Source organism: Struthio camelus, chromosome W (assembly GCF_040807025.1).
Source record: "Struthio camelus isolate bStrCam1 chromosome W, bStrCam1.hap1, whole genome shotgun sequence".
Classification (NCBI taxonomy): Eukaryota; Metazoa; Chordata; class Aves; order Struthioniformes; family Struthionidae; genus Struthio; species Struthio camelus.
This window is the reverse complement of record NC_090981.1, coordinates 2,328,128-2,349,010: the sequence shown is the minus strand read 5'-3', so window position 1 is coordinate 2,349,010 and position 20,883 is coordinate 2,328,128. Positions and strand designations below refer to the sequence as shown.

Sequence of the window (20,883 nt, the reverse complement as noted above, 5' to 3'; positions counted from 1 at the left end):
CAGCCACAAAGTAGAACCAAAAGGTAGATGAATTAACTAAAATTAGGAAAATCACCTTAGATCCTGAGTGGTATCGGTTGGGAGAATGGTTACATCAAAACCTAGGTCACACAGGTAAGGAGGCACTTTACTTTGCTTCACAGAGTAAGGGTTGGCCCATAAACAGGAAAATTTGTGAAACTATTCTTACAGAATGTCCCCAGTATAGATTAAAATTACAAGCAGATCATCCTGCTAAAGCACCACCTCTACATATCAATGAAGGGAAAACTTTATGGTCTACATGGCAAATTGATTATATTGGACCATTCAGATCCTTTGGAGGATATCAATACATCCTCACAGGAGTGGAAGTAGTCTCCAGCTTGCTTATGGCAACTAAGTGTCCAAAAGCCGATGGGTGAAATATAGTGCGAGGACTATCGTTTTGGTTCTCAAATCTACCTACTCCTGATGTTATCCAAAGTGATAATGGCTCACATTTCTCGTGTAAGGAAGTGCAAGATTGGGCAAAACAAGAAGAAATTCAATGGGTATTTCACACTCCATATTATCCTCAGTCAAATGGGATGATAGAAAGAGCTAATGGCTTATTGAAAAAGAGTCTCAAACCACAGGAGGCCCAATGGGATACCGTGACTTCCCAAAGTACTCCATCAATTAAATAACCTATAGGGACCCACTGGAAGCCCTGTGAGCTGAGCATTCTTTGTAAGAACCAAACTTAGTGCTCCACCTACTGGGAAAGGATAGTATCCGACAACGTTACAGCCAGAACAGCCTGTGATGGTCAATTTACCATCCATCGGTACTGCGCCTATGACTTTAAATAAACTTCATGGCCTACTTGCCTGAGAAGCTACTGATAGCAGTGGTGCAAAACACAGAATTAGTGCACGATAGATTCTTCCTTCTTTCTAACGGGGTAACCTGTCTGGACTCACCCCGCCAAGACATGCTATTCTTATTTTCACAGGATCAGTGAGTGAAACCTGAAGCTAAGAGTCCTACTGGCAAGACTAAAACTATTAGTACTGCTTATTATTTTCCAAATTGCTAACCCCTAACAAAAAGGTGCTACACCCCAAAAGGGGTTGAATCCATCCTAAGGGAATCCTGTGCAAAATGAATTCATTCCAAATAATAAGCATAGTGAGAGGAATTATAACCCTAGTACTTGTTACTGATAGTATGGAAACATCCCCACAAAATGAAGGGTTCAAATCTAATGTAATCCTAAAACAAATACAACTCTTCAGCCATCTTATTAATACCTCCTCAATCACAGCTTGTTTGAACAACCTAGGATCGACCTAGGGAAACCCGCTGCTCATTCATCTCTACTTCTCAAATTTAGAGGAAGACTTAAATAATACCTGGGCCAAAGGAGGGTCATTTATCTTCCAAACTGAAGCCAGGGATCCACCATGGTGCAATTATAGCTGGCCCTCAATGCTTTCGGGCCTAAAAGGTAAAACCTGCACTGACCGAGGTGCGTACCGGATGGTACTGCACGGGGAAAGAAAACCACCATCCCATGCACTACCCTCCCATAGGAGCTCCCTTGTGCTCTTGACCAATGGAGTCGAGAAGATCACTCATTGAAATGGGAATGACTGGAAGAACCTGCCCCATGGTGTGTGGTACGCCCCAAAGTCAAGGGAAATGAGCGTCCAATGTACTGTCAGGATGGAAATCGACGAATACTAGGAGAAGGGAAACAAACTAAATTCTCCCTTTGCCCAAAGTAATGTCAGTGGAGAGGAAGACGCTCATTATGGGGGGCATGCTTGGAAAGGACTCAAACACTCTCGTAACCCCCCTCCTGAAAATCCTGAATGGAAGTGCACACTCCCATTGTCCTGTAATGCCTCATTCCGTCCACTCATGACTTTTCCCCCCTTATGGTGCGCACTAATGCAAGGTTGTCTCTGTGCCAACAACTCAGCGCCTAATTTCACTGAGAAACTCTTTAGAGATGATTTTTAGCCCACAGATGGGAAAAAGACCTTTGTAGCCGGATGCGAAAAGGCAACTGTGCCAGTCCCAAAGGGCATGGTTTGGGCATGCTCAGATCACATGCTATATACCCTGCTCCCTGCTACGCTTATTGGGGTACAATGCTCATTAGCTATCCCATTGCTCTGTCCTAAGTCATATTACCCAGGCCTCTCTTCCTCTCAAAAGTGGGGACGAATTAAAAGGTCCACTCTATGGCGAGACCTATCACACGGAGAAAAGGTTGGACAGTGCTTTCTCTGGGGTTTAGAGGGATATTTCACCTGGGGAATTGCGTCAGGTAAAACCCGAGAGCAATTAGTGCAACTGACTGATCAAGTAGAAATACTGGCTAATGCCACAGTAGACAACCTAACTCTCCTAAATGAGCGTGGGGATGCGACCGCCTGCATGACACTATAATTGAAAACCACTCTGGACCTCATGCTGTTGAAGGAGGGAGGAGTCTGTGCCTTCTTGAACACTTCTGGTGAAGACTGTTGCGTGCACATTCCCAACGTCTCCCAGCCACTTTCCCTGCAGATTACGCAAATCCGGCAAGTAGCAGCTGACTCTGCAAGCATCCGGTATGGAATATACTCATAATGGCTAAATCAACTATTTGGACTGATGGGCTTCCAAGTTTTGATCTTTGTTAAACCACTATCATATATCAATAAAACATATTGCTGCTTCTCTCTTACGAGTGAAGTGCATCACTCCTCACTCATCCGTGACAAATGGTGATACCAGGCACTGAGATGTTGCTCCTGTCAGGCAGTGAGCCATAATATAAGGATAAATTAAGATCTTTCTTCATGTCACTGCCAGTGTTTCATCCATGGCAATAATTTCAGGACATAATGACAGCATGTTATGGTAAGACACTCAACAGACCAATGTCATTCTGATCTCACAGCATAAGTCATGTTAAAGACTAACAGCTTTGTATATGTAGTGATAATGATTAATAATGTGTAAGAACTAGCAATTAGCATGAAGAGTGTTGCTAATGAATTAATTCAGTAAAGTTTTGTTTTCAAGTTTAAAACTGCCTTGATTTATCAGTCTTCTAAACACTCCCATCACAATGATCTCTAATTCCCTAACTGATATATATACACATATATATATACACACATATATATATTCAGTTGCAACAAGGAACTATTCAGAAAAGCAATGAACTGTTAATCAGCATGTATTGGCTGTCAGGGCCCTGAGTGCACCAACAGGCTCTAATTGCCCTGATCAGCCTGTAACCATCTGTAATGGTCAGTCCTCCCCCCACTCCTATGATGACCAGTAAGTTCACCCTCTAGCTGATCCCAGCCAAGTAAAGCAGTCTTTAAGTCAGTCAAGCTAATTTGCATAAGGGAATTGAAAACTGACCAATCGCTGACCATTATATGGTATCTTTTGACCTTGCCCACAATTTAACTGTGGCTATATAAGACTGTTTTCTCCCACTATTTACAGTTGTTGTGCTAGAGTTGGAGAGGCTTGGCAGCCCCTCTCTTCCCCCTCCCCCCCCCCCCCCCCAATTGCTTCAGCTGAAGACACTGAACTGCTGAAGCCATCTGTGGCTGAAGAGAACCCAATCTGAGGCAGCTGGCCACTGCTTATGAAGGGGAACTTGCTCTGCCTCACCCCTCAACTTGGGATGCTGATTTGAACCTTTTTAGGATCCTGATCTTGCCTGATATCAGTGAATGATCCCAGCTTGCCTGACATGTGAGTTGGGTGGGTGATTCACTCCCAACTCCTCTAAATCCACTGGTCATCAGACTCCCTGGAAAGGCCTGCCCCCTAGGTGTGGCCTGGCCTTCTCCCCCTCCCTGGGAAGGCTTGCCCCCTTGGTGTGGCCTGACCTGTCACCCTTTCTCTCAGGTTCTTGTACCTTGTTGTTGCTAACTTGTTTCCCTGTGTACATTGTAAATAGCTGTATGTAGAATAATAGCTTCTACTACTACTTGTTAAGGTTTCTATTCATTCTGTATTATACCCTGAGTCATTGTAAATCTATCCAGCATTAGTGTTATTCCTTCTTACATGGCATCCTAGAACCTGTTTGGTATAGCTGTGGTTTATTGGTTAACAAAGTTGCCATACCTTTCAATTGGTTTGGATGATCTTTCCCTGTGGACTGTGACACTACTGGTGTAGTTGGCAGGATGCCATTAAAGGAATTACTGATGCTGAATGGATGTAGCCCCTCCCTGGTGGGGAAGGAATGGGCAGAAAGTAATTGGAAAAACCAAGAGTCTGGTAAAGTGTATAGCAAAATGTCATAAGGGCAATAAACCTGGAAAGAGTATAATGTGTGCCATTTTAGGTGCTTGTTTAATACAAGCCCAAAAGGATTATGAAATTTTAAGGCAGGAATTAGAGAAAGAAAAGGTTATTGCTATAGGAAGAGCAATTAAATGGTTATGACATTAAACATCTACAAGAAAGTTTGGCTGCTGAATAACAATGTAGTCACAAGGTAGAACAAATAATAGAAACTATCCTAATGCAAGCACCTTGACCCCCTACCATTGTGCAAATAAGGAAATTGATTGTGGCAGAAGATCTCTGCGACTGGGATGGAGACATCTGGGGGGGTCCTGCCAACGATGACTGCAATGACTATGGAGTGGTGAACAACCAAGTGAGTTCTATATCCCCAATTGCTGCAAATCCGATTGTGAAAACTGAAACCTCTGAGGGACCCAAGGAAGGAACCCTTGAGTTATAGTACATATCACCCCCTATACTGGTATGGAATTAAGTGATATTCAGCAACAATTTTCTTGGAAAGCTGGGGAAACTGAGACTGAATATCTTTGGCGAGTATCCCTGAATGGGAGCGATCATGTTCTATTAAGCGATGGAGAAGCCTTGGGTTTTTAGGGTCTGGGATCCTTCTCAATGAAGGACCACCCAGAAACAAGTTGATAACAGCTAGAGTTGCATTTGGGCGTTGATGCAAGAGAGTGTGGGGAAACCAATAGTCATAGAGTAAAAAGGTTATCAGAGTTGGTGGAAGCTATTCAAAAAGCTCCCTGTGTGCAGTCCATGTATGATAAGGGAGAATACAATGTCCCCATAATGGTGCCTGTAAACCCACGTTATTTAAAACTGTTGATCAAGGGAATGCCTGATGTGGTTAAAATGTTTGTCAATAATATTAAGGCCCAACTAGTATAAAATTTATCCCATAATTGCCAAAATCACACTGCTGAACCTCTACCCATACCTAATTGGGTGAATCTGTTGCATGACATAGTAATGTATGGCAGAGAAATGGGATGGGTGAGTGGAACCGCTGCCTGTGAACCTGTCAATTCTAACAAGAAAGTTCAACAAACTATTGCCAGGGTAGTACACAAACGATTATTCCTCGTGACAATCGGTTAAACCAAGAATACAGAACTTCAGCAATGGACTGTGCACACCAGAATGATGGCTAGCGACAAGCACTGTCCTATGGAATTCTGTAAGACATATTGCCTTGTTAGAGAAGGAAATCATAACTGATTTAGCTTCTTCTCCTGTGGACTGTGACACCATCTTTCTCTGTTAAATCCTCCTCTGCAACCTCTTCCCTTCCTACCCTCCTAGGAGCTCAGCTGTCTGTGTTCAAGGCCAGCTCTGATATGGGGCAGCTGTGTAACCTGGGATCAGACTGCTGTGAAAACAGCTAAGTTGTGAGAAAGAGCTGTGAGAAGCTTTATCTGGGGCCTCCACCCATGCACCCTCTGTCCCTTGGCTCAGGAGCTGCATTTAAGCTCAGACCCTTGGGCCTTGCCTGAGCTACACTGCAGTTAAGCTGTGCCTGGCCTTGTACCTCACTCTTCCTGGCCCTGACCTGCTGACTTGACTTCCTGGCTTGACCACAGACCTGCCTTGTTACTATGGCCTTGCCTGGTGATCACTGGACTGTGGCTGACCCTGGTCACTGTCAACAGACCTGCTCTGCTCTCCTTGTTAGGGTGCTGTGGGACTGCTCCCCTTGTGTAGAGCAGCCAAGTCCTGCCAACCATGGTGTGCTTTTTGTTTTGCCTAGCATAGTTGCCCTCAGCTCCCAGTCCACCTTCCTTTTTATGGAGCAACCACTCTTGCTGCTTCCTGACATTGGGATCTAGCAAACAAGATAAAGATGGAGAAATCAATATGGCACTGACAGATATCATAAAGAAGTTAGAAAGGTCAAGACATGGGCAAGATATCAAGTTTTCAAACACAAGACCATGAATCAGGTGATGGGGACAGCACCTGTACAGCACTGATAGTAATGTGGACATCAAGAGTCTATCATCTATGGTATTTAATAGGATGCTATCAGGTTATCTTTCTAAGGGGAAAGACCTTTTTATCACATGTCCTGATAGCCACAAAGTTCTGCAGGTTAGGCTGAAAGTTAACAATTACCTGCTAGGTATCTTTGAGAGCAGCTACAATAAAATGTGTGTTTCTGTGACTTCCTTTGATGAATTAGACAAAACCAGAGTGCAAGAGAAACTCTGGAGGGGTACTGGGCTCAAAGCAAGTAAAAGACAAAGCATTTTAAATTCAAAGTGAAGTACTACAGTAACAAATGGGAAGCAGGGTACTTCAGGTCCTATGATACACAGTTATTAAAGAGGGAAAGGAGATGCAATCCTTTTTAATCATTTCTAAACCATTTACAAGACAACAGAGTGTTAATCTACTACCTGCATAAGATTTCCCAAATCACAGAACCACAGAATGGTTGAGGTTGGAAGGGACCTCTGGAGATCGTCTAGTCCAAACTCCCTGCTCAAGCAGGGTCATCTAGAGCATATTGCCCAGGATCGCGTCCAGGTGGGTTTTGAATATCTCCAGGGAAGGAGACTCCACAGACTCTCTGGACAACCTGTTCCAGTGCTCAGTCACCCTCATAGTGAAGAAGTTTTTCCTCATGTTCAGATGGAACTTCCTGTGGTTCAGTTTCTGCCCATTGCCTCTTGTCCTGTCACTGGGCACCACGGAGAAGAGACTGGCCCCATCCTCTTGACACCTTCCCTTCCGATACTTGTACACATTGATGAGATCGCCTCTCAGTCTTCTCCAGGATAAACAGGCCCAGCTCTTGCAGTCTTTCTTCATAGGAGAGGTGCTCCAGTCCCCTCATCATCTTTGTAGCCCTCCACTGGACTCTCTCCAGTAGGGCCATGTCTCTCTTGTTCTGGGGAGCCCAGAATTGGACACAGGACTCCAGGTGAGGCCTCACCAGGGCTGAGTAGAGGGGGAGGATCACCTCCCTCCACCTCCAGGCAACACTCTGCCTAATGCACTCCAGGATACCATTGGCCTTCTTGGCCCCAAGGATACAGTGCTGTCTCATGCTTAACTTGTTGTCCACCAGCACTCCCAGGTCCTTCTCTGCAGAGCTACTTTCCAGCAGGTCAGCCCTCAGCCTGTACTGGGGCATGGGGTTATTCCTCCCTAGGTGCAGGACCCTGCACTTGCCTCTGTTGAACTTCAGGAGGTTCCTCTCCACCCAACTCTCCAGCCTGTCCAGGTCCCTCTGAATGGCAGCACAGCCCTCTGCTGTGTGAGCCCCTCCTCCCAGTTTAGTATCATCAGTAAACTCACTGAGTAGGCACTCTGTCCCTTCCTCCAGGTCATCGATGAATACGTTGAACAAAACTAGACCCAGCACTGACCCCTGGGGGACACCACTAGCCACAGGCCTCCAACTAGACTCTGCACCACTAACCACAACCCTCTGAGCTCTGCCATCCAGCCAGTTCTCAATCCACCTCACTGTCCACTCATCCAACCCACACTTCCTGAGTTTACCTAGGAGGATGTGATGGGAGACAGTGTCAAAAGCCTTGCTGAAGTCCAGGGAGACAACATCCACTGCTCTGCCCTCATCTACCCAGCCAGTCATTCCATCATAGAAGGCTATCAGAGTGGTCAAGCATGATTTCCCTTTGGTGAATCCATGCTGACTACTCCGGATCACCTTCTTGTCCTCCACATGCTTAGTGAGGACCTCCAGCATGAGCTATTCCATCACCTTCCCAGGGATGGAGGTGAGGCTGACTGGCCTGTAGTTCCCTGGCTCCTCCTCCTTGCCCTTTCTGAAGGCTGGAGTGACACTGGCTTTCTTCCAGTCCTCAGGCACCTCTCCTGATCTCCAGGACCTTTCCAAGATGATGGAGAGTGGCCTAGCAATAACATCCACCAGCTCCCTCAGCACTCGTGGGTGCATCCCATCGGGGCCCATGGATTTGTGGGTGTCAAGTTTGCACAAATGATCTCTCACCCGATCCTCCTCAACCAAGGGAGAGTCTTCCTTTCTCCAGGCTTCCTCTCTTGTCCCCAGGGTCTGGAATTCTTGAGGGCTGGCCTTAGCAGTAAAGACTGAAGCAAAGAAGGCATTCAATAACTCTGCCTTCTCTGCATCCTTCGTCACCAGGGCACCCGCCCCATTCAGCAGTGGGCCCACATTTCCCCTAGTCTTCCTTTTGCTACTGATATATTTGAAGAACCCCTTCTTGTTGTCCTTGACATCCCTTGCCAGGTTTAATTCCAAATGGGCCTTGGCCTTCCTTGTCGCATCCCTGCACACTCTGACAACGTCCCTGTATTCCTCCCAAGTGGCCTGTCCCCTTTTCCACATTCTGTAGACTTCCTTCTTCTGCTGGAGTTTTGCCAGGAGTTCCTTGCTCATCCATGCAGGTCTCCTGCACACTTTGCTGGACTTCTTCCTCAGAGGGATGCACCCATCTTGAGCCTGGAGGAAGTGACGCTTGAATATTAACCAGCTCTCCTGAACCCCCCTTCCTTCTAGGGCCCTACCCCATGAGATTCCTCCAAGTAGGTCCCTGAAGAGGCCAAAGTTAGCTCTCCTGAAGTCCAGCGTTGCAATCCTACTTATTGCCCTGCTTCCTCCTCGTAGCATCCTGAGGTTGGATTTATAGTATTAACCTTGCTATTCAGATAGGAAACAGGTACAGAGAAGGAGGCACTTTGATGGCAAAAAGACTAGATTATCAAACAAATCCTGAGTTCCCTAATGCAGTTGGTCAGAGGATGTGCTAAACTGCATATAATGGACAGGCATCCCAACCTGACTTTGACCTAGCAGTGTAGTGACAACAGGATGTGCTCAGCCTGGGCTAGATGCCTCTATATCTTCCTAAATTGTTGAGTGGATTTTGCAGCCATGCTTGATTGCCTTTGCTACCATGGCTACACCTCTGGGGGTGTGCAAACAAGGTGGCCTGCAGCTAGCTTTGGCATATCTACATGAGCTTTGATTGACACTGTAAGGCAGAGGAAATGCCTGAATTCCCGGCAGGGACAGATACACAAACACAAGGCACACTACGGTCGATACTGAACGTTTATTACCTCTGTATCTAAGCGAGGGTTCCCCAATGATTTCCCCAGCGAGGCAATAATGGAGTGGGGGAGTCCCTGGCACCACTGAGTGGGTTTTTATGGGCTACGTGCATGTGCAGTAAGCATAATGAGCTCATCGCTAATCTCGGTTCAAAGCCTAGGTGCGGCACCATGATTATGAGTCAACGTAAAGTCAGCATGCTCTGCAGATGCTCCTTATTTTATAAAACAGTCTGGCTAGCTTCCATTGCCTATCTCCTCGACATTCTTCCGCATTTACCCATACAGCCACACAGACATACCCCAAAATAAAAGTGAGACTCCAAAGCTCATCAAAATAAGTCAATTTACTGTCAGTAACAGTGACATCAAGTTCTCTGGTTTCAGAGAGGGGAGGTAGCTGCTTATGCCACTAATGGAGCTGTAAGTGCTAATTATTCTTTACATGACAGAGAGGGCTTTAGTGAGATGTATTCTCTAGTAATACCTATCATACCATAAAGAGATGTGTTGCAGAGAGAAGAAAAGAGCCCCTGACTATGGAGCACTGTTATGAAATGGTAACGTGTCAGTTATATCTTTGAGAGAATTCTGTTTAGGGCTTCCTTAGCACAGACTAACCATAGAGAAAGAAGACACCCAGCTATAAAAGTAGTAGGGAATGATTTTTTTGGTTTCTCTTCCTCAGGGATTCATTACAGGAAACTACCAGAAAAAGATATATTGTCACTTTGTTGGATCTGGCAGGTTCCTGTCCGGTGGAAAGGAGGAATCCTAGAACACTTATTTGGAGAAACATTTTCTGTTGGCATTGGCAGAAGATCAAGTCCTTTGGTAAAGAAATTAAAAGTTGTTCAATAAATGAACAAAAGCATGGACTGAATAAAAGGCAGTCTGAAAAGAAGTGATATATGCCTAGCAGAAATGTCTAATGAGAAATTTCATGGAAGCACATGAAACATGAATATTCTTTGATTCTGGTATGCAGAATGGTTAGCACAAAGTTGTTTATACATGAATGGCAAAAGGAAAAAAATCACACCTTCACCTTCTCAAGCAACATAGCAAATGTTATACAAAGGGGGAGTATATGAGCCCAAGGCTTGGCTGCCACAGAGTTCTATCATATAACCTTTTATTAATTGGTGCACCAGTGCTGAAGACTGCCCAAGCAGGTAGTTAAAGCAGAAATGCAGAAAGTTTAGGAAGAAATTGAGTATCACTGAACAAATAAATTCTAAATAATAGAGAGTGGGTCCAATTGAAGTCAATAGCAATGCTCCCTGAGATTGCAGTGAAGACAGAGCCTTTTTGGACCAAGGCCTTCACTTTTTTCCTTACCTCCTCCTCCATTGCAATTCTCAGTTTGGCTATTAAAGCCCAATATTTCTCTGATGCTTTCCAATGGCCTTATATTTCTCCTGAGTTTGATTTTTCCAGTTCACATTTCTGTGGTGAAATCAGCTTATATTTAAAGTGAAAAATGAAAATATCACATCACAAACCATTCACTCTTTCACCCTGTCATTATACTCCCATCTAGAATAGACTTATCCATTGTTCTATCATTTTGTTCTTTCTAGTTCATATTATCTTCAATTTATTTCTTGACACAGTCATTTCTAGCTCATAATTGTTCTCTAATCCTTTTATAGAAACCCACAGAAGAACTGAATCTAATCCTAATTGACTGGTTCCAAACCCTTTCACCTTATATGAAGCCATGCCAATATTGTCAATCTTATGACCCTGTCTCTTGTAACAACAGCAAGATAATTCAGGTGTATCTGAAAAGTAACCCTGTCAGACTCGCTCACATTTCACAATGTACACAAATCACATCAGTTCAGAGGTGGGAACAGTGCATCAAACAAAATCTGCCATGATCAACATCAAGTTGAAAATAATGAGCGAAATTGGTAAAGAAGTTATTACAACAAACCAGCATGAAATTTAATCATTTTTCTTCTATTATCCACTTTTTGCATGTTTATGTTAAATAGACTTTGAACAGGCAGGCTCATCAGGCTTTGCTGACAGTAACTGACTGAACCTTGTGCATGTGCATGCTTGCTGTATATGTTTTTTGTGCACACCCATATGCATATTCCTGTGTCACAGCAGTTTCAGATTATTAACAGTGCAGTGGAAAACAAAGAAACCCCTTTCCCCACTTCCCCTTATCACTTCCTGAGTTTTATGCATGGATATCTGGCTACAGCACTGAGCTAACTACAGTGCAAGCATCTAAGATTTATGAGATCTTCCTAACACACCCCCATAGAAACTTGGGGTTTGTCCCTACTTCCACTGAAGTCAGCACTGGACTGAGTTATGGCAAGTCAGTAAGGTCAGATGCATGACAAATGCTGGTTGTCTCAGAACTGCAGAGGAAGGTGTTGAAATTACTGGGTTCTTCTACAGGAGAGAACAGCAGGGAGACTCTCAGGAGCTGCAGTAGGGAAGTGACTTCTGTTGCTGTTCTTCTGCCCCTCCAGTGACTTATGGTAGTAGAGAAACTACACCTTGATGGACTGCAGTTTGGCCATCTCCCCTATTACTGGAGCCATTGGGTATTGCGTTCAGAATTAGCCAGGAGAGGAAGGCACATGGTCAACCCCTTTTTCATCAGTTTGAAAGCTAGCTGGAGTAGCTGGTTCAGTGGGCTGTCTGGTGCAAAGGACCAGGGAGAACCAGAGGGCAAGAACAGATCATGCACAAAGGCGGCAGGGAGCAGCTTGTGTTTTTGCAGTGCCAGCCAGCTATTCCACATTGCCAGCATGCCCTTTGAGAGTAAAATCCTACCCTCCAGTGGGGAAACTGACTAACACTTTTCACTGCTACTGGATAATCAGAAGAAAAAGGCCAGGAGCTAATGACTGAAGTCTTTACACCACTACAGGGTTCTTAGCTCTTTTCATATCCATTCTGTTTCCTGCTGCTCTCCAAGTATCATTTTCCAGGCCAAAATTCTTTTCTTCCTGCCACTTGAAAATCACTGCATCTCTCTGACAAATCGCAGCTTGATGTGACTGCCACAGTACAATTCTTCCTTACCAGTTTAGCAAATTAACTGAATATAGGGTCTGTTAACTGCTTACAGTATTACACTTTCATCTCAATGAAAGGAGCAGGACTTAGGAAAACAAACTGTGTCAGTGCATGTACCAGTCCTGATTAAATTTGTCAAGGCCTCTGCTTTGAGCCTGATACTGCCAGAGCTTGCTCTCAGGAAAGAATTACCAAATGCACTCAGCTAAACTCCTGAGAAGAGTGGAAGTGTTCTGGACACAGCTTAAAATAACTCCCTATCCACTGCAGGTGTGAAGGCTTACCACGTAGAGCCTCCTGAATCTACATGGAGGCTTGGAGCAGACGTTTAAGGCTCTGTAATATACTCCTGACTTGCTCTGAATTACCAGTAAGTTTAGTGGGCACATTGCCCAAGAAGGGAGTGTCAGATCATACCCCCAGGGATATAGCCAGAGCTGAATGTCTCTTACCACTCTTGTAGATAAACCTGCTTTGTGCAGAGTGCAAGGTGATGTGTCTGTCCTGCACATGACATCCAGACACAGAGATATTCTAATTCAAGTCCTGTGACAAGCACAACCATGAGAATGCAATGTGGAGCCCAGGTTCACTGACCTTGCTTTCCAGCACCATGCTGACATGGGCAAGTGGGTTGTATTTCAGGAGCTAGATGCTATGTCAGGGACCTTTCCAGTGCCTTGCACTGTATGAAAAAGATGACATACATAATAATAATACATTTGAAGTAACTTTTGGTGCTGTTGTGACATAGGGAATTAAAACGAAAGGGAATCACAAGGTTCATCTCAATCTAAGTCTCACTACTGGCATTCTCACACTGCATTTCAGACCACAGATAGCATCTGAGCACCAGAGAAGTAAGAATTCATGTCAGCTCTAAACCAGCTCAGCTGATCCTACAGTGGTAACAGTAATATTGTGGCAGAGTTATTTATTAAAACTACCAGTGATCAGACAATGGGATTCCCACTCTGTGAGAAATTCCAGCATTCCCAAATTTGTTCTCATGTTGAACTGGAACAAAAAGTTCATCTTTAGAACTTATTGCAGAATAAAAATTCCTATTTTTTTGTTTCTGAAATAGCAAAAGGTTTCATTTTGATAATACCAAATCAATGTGTTATGGTACAGACAAAGCAATATAATATAATATGTCTGCAATTATGAAGCTTGTATTTACTGAAACATAAAACTTTGGCAATATCAAAACAGAATATTTCAAAATAGAGTACAATCAAGCCAGCTAAAATCACATATTTTAACCACTCCCCCAACAAAGATTATCACTGTTGTTGTCATTGTCCTGTGAAACATTTTGATTTTGAAAAAAACACATGGAAAACAGTTCCATCTAAATCTTTTTGCCCTTGTCTAACTTAAATACACATTTTTTGGCATGCTGCTGAATAAATACACCTGTAAAAAATACTCTCATCAGCCTGAGAAGTGAGCCTTTCCATCCAGGTACTGTACTATGAACGGTAGGCATTAATTTCAGTGGTGCCTATAGTGTGCTACTCCCAAACAGTTGAAAAAGGCACAGGTCTTGCCCCAAATAATTTATCATCCAAAAATTAAACAAGGGAAAGAGCAAGTATAGGAGAAAATGGTACAACACAGCAAAAAGATGGCCAGTCAATAAAACAAAAATTCCTGACAACCCAATATTTTAAAGGCAAAGGGATATCTTTTCCTGATACAAATCACTGTATGTTCATTGGCTTCAAAGCACTGCACAGATTTACCCTGCCTTGGAATCTGTCCAGCATGTTCTGAGTATATATGCACATGTAATCTGAAATGACCAGCCAAGCATGTTGTTTGCATTACTTGTTGCTATCTGAGATGAAGGGTCACCGTTCAGTCTTATCAACTGAAGAGCTGCAGGGACTACTCAAATAAGTAATTCCTCTCCCATGTAGGTATGAATTCAGAATGTAGCCTAGGAATTTTGTCAAAAGTCACCTTTTTAATATAGAAGGGTTGGGTTTGGTTTGGTTTTCATTTCCTCTGAATATCCAGTTGGTTTGTTTACTGGTTTGTGGGCAAAGTCAACCAAAACTGAGCTTCTGAGGACTGCCTGCAGGGGGTAGACCTTTGTCGCTTTTCCCTTTGATAGTATGAGCTTAAAGCAGATCATTTGCTTCTAAAATGGTTGGAAAAAAAAATAAATAATTGCATGCACTCTTCCATTTGGTTAAAGCAATTTACTTCATGCAGGCAAATCAAAATCTCATAGGCACTCCTGGCTGTGGCCATGGTAACTACTGGCTTAAACTTGCAGAGCTTTCCTAGCATCTGTGGAGCTATGCCCATTTATATTAGCTGAGGGTTTGTCTCCTGATTTATAATAGAAGTACTAATAAACCCTCAATTGTGGTATGGCAAATAGTAGTATTATACCAGTACCATGGCACAGGAGGCTGAGACTGTCTATTACTCCCAAAGGATTTGCTTAAGGGCAAGAACCATGATGAATACAGCCTGGGTGGCTCAATTACATTGAGCCTCAATTACTTAAAACAAAGAAACCTGATGGAAAAAAAAGCAAACATTCAAAATTATTTCTCTGCTGGAGGTCCCATGTAACAGGAAATCTCTAAGGCATGCTATTCCTGTGTTGAGAGATGAAAATTAACTGGTATTTTACTTACCTCATCCATGCAGGGAAACATTCCAATTACTTCATGCTACATGTATATAAAGTCAAATTGGGGCAGTTTTTGACAGTGGTGAAAAATGGATTATGCTTATCCTTCACATGAGGGCCCTGATCCTGCATGAGCCACAGGACTCCTCCCCTATAGTTTGTGAGGGACCATGCACAAATCAGCATGATTTTGCACAGACAAAGTGTCCCTGCTAGCAGAAGCAAAATTAAAGAGCAACACAGCATGACATCTGTGAGAAATTAATACTGCTAGATCTAGCAAGGAAAAAATGGTGCAGGAAATGGTTGGGGCTTACATTTGGCCATAGGCAATTCACTGTGCTCTGGAAGAAAGCATTTTTGACAAAGCCCAGGGGACAGTTTGGATTTTTTTAAGTGCAAGTTTTATCTGAACAGGATTCTTTATCCTCAAAAAATAGGAATTCTCTCTTCTGGTGCCACATTTTTTCTGTCAATAAATAGTGTGGGGCAAAAATGGGGAAACAGTACATTTGTGTGTGTGACTTCTCATTGGCCAAAGGAACTGCACTGGTGTTCCCTGAAGGAGAACTGAGGTCACTCACCAGAGATCCAGCGCTGACACACAAGCCTAGGAACCAAGGTAGGGAACTCACCTAGTAGTCCAGGACTAGAAAATCTCCAGGAGTCATTGTATGTTGAATACTGCGGATGACTATACGGGCTTCCTGAAAACTCACTTCCTAAATTAAAGGGAAAGAGAAGACAAAACAAATGATCATTTGATTTTAAGACACCAGTTAATATCGTGTGGAGGAAGAAGCAATTCAGTATATCCTATGCTCTAGTGAAAGCTAGGATACAGCTGCTCAGCCAGCCTCTCCACTAGCAGAAGGGAATGGATTAGTTAATCTTGTACATATTGAACACCATCCCAGTCTCTCAAGAAAAACATGGTCTCAGTCTCAGAACCTTCTTCCATCCCTTTAACCAGGAGAAGGATGCTTACATTGGTTTCAGATGGCTTTGAAACCCTTTAGTGAAAGGTGCTGTTAAAGGCTCAAAGTGTTATCACTGCTTATCTCATCATGAGCTCCTCCCCATCTGTTCTCTCCGTGTGTCATCTCTTGTTTTATTCTTTGGCTACAAGCGCTTCAGGACAGTGCCTTGCATAATGGGGCCCTGATCCCTGGGCAAGGCACCAGGCTCCACCACCATGCAAATACAACTACTACTGCTGTTTTATTAGGAAATTGTCCATGAGTGACAGTTTCCTACTCATTTGCACACAAATGTACACACATAACAAAATACACCCCCCCCCCCAAAAAAAATATGGCAAAAACTTAAGACTGCTGCCAAACTGAACAAGGAAGATGCATAAACAAATTTGGTGTGATTTTTGCCTGTTTTGGTTCTTAGCTCTGGGATGATCAACTTTACCATGTTCAGGGACCACTTTTATTCTTAGCTAAGTGTTCAAGGACCAGATCAACACAACCATGTTTGCAAGCTTTGCAACCAATTCAACAAATCCTACCGGGCTGAACATCCCACAAGCTGATCAACCTGCTGACTCACTAGCATTCTGGGGGCAGACTAATAAAACTGACACAAGGACTATGATCTTGTTCTGAGGCCACTGGGTAACCATACATACCTAAGACACTTTTGTTGAGTTACTTTGTACATCAGCCCTAGAAAAGGGATAATACTTTTATTTTGACTAGTGTTAGGAAGGTACTACCTTACTGAGTTATTCACTGGGATGGGAGCTCATTAGACTGTACGGTAAAGCCAGAGCTGCCAATGCACATACTCACTCTTTAAGTGGGCTAATTTACCTCACACATGCTTTCATCTGGTAGTTAGTGTGACTGTCTACAAATATATTTCTGCAAAAATAGAAATAATGCAAATATGATATATTAGTGATAATAAAATCCATAGAGTCAGTCCCAGTTGAGTTTTGTAGTGCCACAATGATATTTTGGTAACACAGAGGAGCCAAAAAGCTACCTCTGTTTCTAAACCACATAACGTAGGTAAACACGTTGAATACACAGACAGTGAGGGCTGACACTTCTTTGTTCTGCTCCCAGGATTTCCCTGACAACACCCCTTTCCCATAATGCTCTCCATGCTCTTTGGGACCCATCATAATGCACCCATCAGTTTGAGAACTGCTTGTCTATGGAGGAGACCAGGAACTTCACATTTCTCTTTCACATAACCCAAAAACAGGGCAACATTCACTGAAAGGAAAAGGAGACAAAGTCTAAAGTGTACTGATACACTCCGTGCATCAGTAAGTCATGGAGCTCATTGTCATTGGATGAGGATCAGCTCAGGAAGTCAACAGGCCCCAAAAACGGTCAAAACTTTTTTATGAACAGCAGCTATGCCTAGCATTGAAGCAGTTAATCCCAGTGTAAACAGAGTTCATTTTAGAAGGGAGATTAAACCTCGTGCTTCATAATTTCAACCAGTCTCTGTTTAATGATCTGGAGAGGACCAACTATGGGCAGATTATCCAATGTTTTATCAGGCAAGGCTGCTTGCACCTTCCTCAGAGCAGCTGGAGCTGGCCTTGGCAGGGTAGGAATACTGGGCTAGATGGACTGTGGTTCTGATCCGCTCTGGCAGCCCTTCTGTTTCTCAGGTTGCTTTCCTGACATGAGATAACTCAGGTTATTTGTGGCTTCTTCAGCTGCCCCATACTGACTGTTCGAGGTTCTTTTGAAGGAACAAAAGTGAAAAATAAAGATTTTCATAGTTGAAGGAAGATAGAAGTTTGGAGATATTCAAAAGCCGTCTGGACACAGTCCTGGGCAGCCTGCTCTAGGTGATCCTGCTTGAGCAGGGTGGTTGGACTAGATGATCTCTAAAGGTCCCTTCCAAACTCAACCATACTGTGATTCTGTAAGGTAAGCCATTCCTTAAAGGGCCTATTATATTTTGACTACATTTCTATAAAATGGATGGGTTTTTATTACTGCTTCTAAAAAACTGTATTAATCACTGTGAGCCACTGGAAATAGACCTGTTCCCAAACTCTTTTCCTGGTGAAGTAAATAGCATATTTAGCAATAGCATATTAGTAAATAGCATATTCCTCTCTGTTCCTTCTTTTGGATGATGGATGATTCGTTACCTGAATGTTAACTCTGCCGTAAGGCTCACTCTTGTTTTCTAAAAGAATGAGGCATGGTGGAGACAGCAAAGATGGAAAAGACGGTAGGAACCTCTGAGAGAGGGGGTAAAGTAGAAAGGGATCTTTGTAGAGGCCAGAAGGCTTCACCAAGCAAGGAAACCAGGCAGGAGAAACAAGAGAAAGAGAGGGGGAAAAAAAAAAAGGTGTCATGAACAGAAGCGACCAGCTTGCATTAAACCAAGTATTTTGCCTTTATCACACACCCACCAAACTTGCCAGTGTAAATGCCAGCATGCACTTCATGGAGATCAGCAATAGGAGTTGGGGGTCATGAGTACAGTGCAGCCATTCAGGGTACCAAGGCCACTGGCAAAGGTTTTCTGCTAGCTGGAGAGCCAGCTCTTCCGTTCTGGATGCAAATGCTTTATGTTGCCTTCTTCCAGGAAAAAAGTGGTAGCACTTGCTGTTCACAGCACCTGCCATTCCCCATCGATTACTTGCTGCTCTGAGATATCAGAGAAGAAAGTTCTAAGTTCTGGTCCCAGGAATGGATGGGTCTCATTTGCATCTGTGGATCTGGCTGTGTTACTTTGACTATCACACAATATCACCCAGGGCACTTGCCCTCTATATGGTTTCTAGGGGGGAGAACAGAGGTTCAGCTTGAGCAGAACTGCAGCCAACAGTTTATTCTGCTTCTGGGAAAGGGCAGAAACAAGTCCCCCCTTCTTGTTGCAGTTGAGTCTGTCTTCTCAACCAAACCTTTTGCTTGCCTCCTATCCCTATCTCCTATTCCCTGACCTGTCTCTATCCTACTGGTGTTTCCCTGAGGCCACAAAACACACAGGACAGCAAACTGTTTAGCAATTGCATGGGCCAGTGATATGCTTTCTTCCCTTCCAAACAGGCTCAAGGTCAGGTTCTCCTTCCACTGTGTGCTACGCAGCAATCCTTTGATCTTCTGGATACCTTCTATGTCATGAGAGATTTATACACTGGCTTCCCCCAGTGGTTTCATTATGTTCTTCCCACAGGGTAGGGAGAAATGCAAAGATTAAGGCAATGCCTTAATTTACTTACAGAAGAGTGTGATGATTATAAGAATAAATAAAGCATTCCTTGAAGCAGCCCCAAACTTTGTAGACCTGACATGACACAAGATCAGATAAGGGGGTGTATGGCCCACTCCACCTTTTTCTGTTGCCACAACCAACATGACATACACAAGGCAACAAAAGGGAGTATCCTCACAACTCCCTCCCCAGCAATTGCATGGCATAAGGACAGAGGAATGGGATGGACAGGCCACCCACTAGTCCTTGCTGCAGGCCACTTGAACTAGGAGCCTAGGGTCTGGAGAGAAACTTGCCCATGTCTTTTCAATACACAAGCTAACATCCAAGATTATGAGCAAGTCTTTATCAAGCATCCATCCTCCATGTGCCCTGCACACCAAGGAAGTACATGCTGCTCCCAGGAGCTCCCTTACCCACCAGAATACAGGACAACAGATTCCACTGTGGTTCCCCAGCACCATCACCTGACTTGTAGATGTCCCTCTTCCCCTTCTCACTAGCTCTTTGGAGAGACTTGGTACATCCAGAGCCTGTGCTGTGCATGCTGCTAAGCAGTCAACAGTGCTTTTTAAATACTCAGCAGTGATCCTGCATGAGTATTGGTGGAAATAAGCTGACATTTCATTGCTTCATTCTCTCTTCCCTCACTCCCCCCAATCTCTGCTAGCCTCCCCCCTTCACACACATGCATGCACACATTTCAGGGCTTCTCTGGGGGATGCTCTAATGCCTGACAGTCTGAGGCTTCCAATTTTCTTTTTATGCTTCAGTGATCAGAGTGTCAAGCTCCTGCAGTACAGTTCAGCTAGGAGCTTGAGGAGTCACTGAACACTGTCACTTCAGTGACAATTTTGCTTGCTTCTTCCCACATACTCTGCATATCCATCAGCTATCCAAACAAAAAGAGGAGGGGCAGGAAGGAATCAGAGATATAAAAGATAAAAGGGGGGGGGGGGAGGGAAGTGGAAGAGAAAGCCATCAGCCCTGCTATTACCATCACAGCCCTTGGGCAGACAAATGGTACAGCCATAATTGAAACTAAACTAAATGAATGAACACTGCATGAATGCCTCATGATTTCCACCAGATATTCCAGGGCCCATCAGATATACTTCTCGACAGCACTGCTTAAATGGTCAGCACAACCTTGTTCAAAAAAAATGTGATGTATCAACTACCCAGGATACGTACGTACGTGTGTGTGTGTGTGTGTGTGTGTGTGAACATGTACACATGTACCTCCCTGTGCTAGGAAGGAGGAGAGGGTAATTTGATCTACTGTTCCTTTGTGGTCAAACAGCAAGCCCCTTCATTAATACTGCCCTACTTTAAAAACAGCCCATCATCCAGTGCATGCTCTACATGGGAAAGCCATCCCTTCTCCCATCACTGAGACACAAAGACACCAAGCCAGTGGCTTTCACTTTAACAGCCCTTTTCATGGCTGTTACTGCAGATCTGTTTATAAGTTGCCATAATATGGGGGGTCAAATCCCTCTACCATCACTAGAGGTACAGGCTTATTTGGGGGGGGGGAAGGAATTCATCACAGATTCACAGGAAAGAGTCACAGTAATGCTACTGTTACAATGTAAGGACAAAACCTG

The 20,883-nt window shown here is 43.9% G+C and overlaps 1 protein-coding gene across 3 annotated transcripts in view; it reads right to left on the bottom strand.

Moving 5' to 3' along the window:
- LOC104145347 (paired box protein Pax-5-like) overlaps positions 1-20,883 on the bottom strand; it is a 192,312-nt gene that overhangs the window by 8,365 nt on the left and 163,064 nt on the right. For all 3 annotated transcript variants that reach the window (XM_068925086.1, XM_068925087.1, XM_068925088.1), the window contains one exon: positions 15,703-15,789. In XM_068925086.1, coding sequence (XP_068781187.1) covers positions 15,703-15,789 — 87 coding nt within the window. The remainder of the gene's footprint in view (positions 1-15,702; positions 15,790-20,883) is intronic.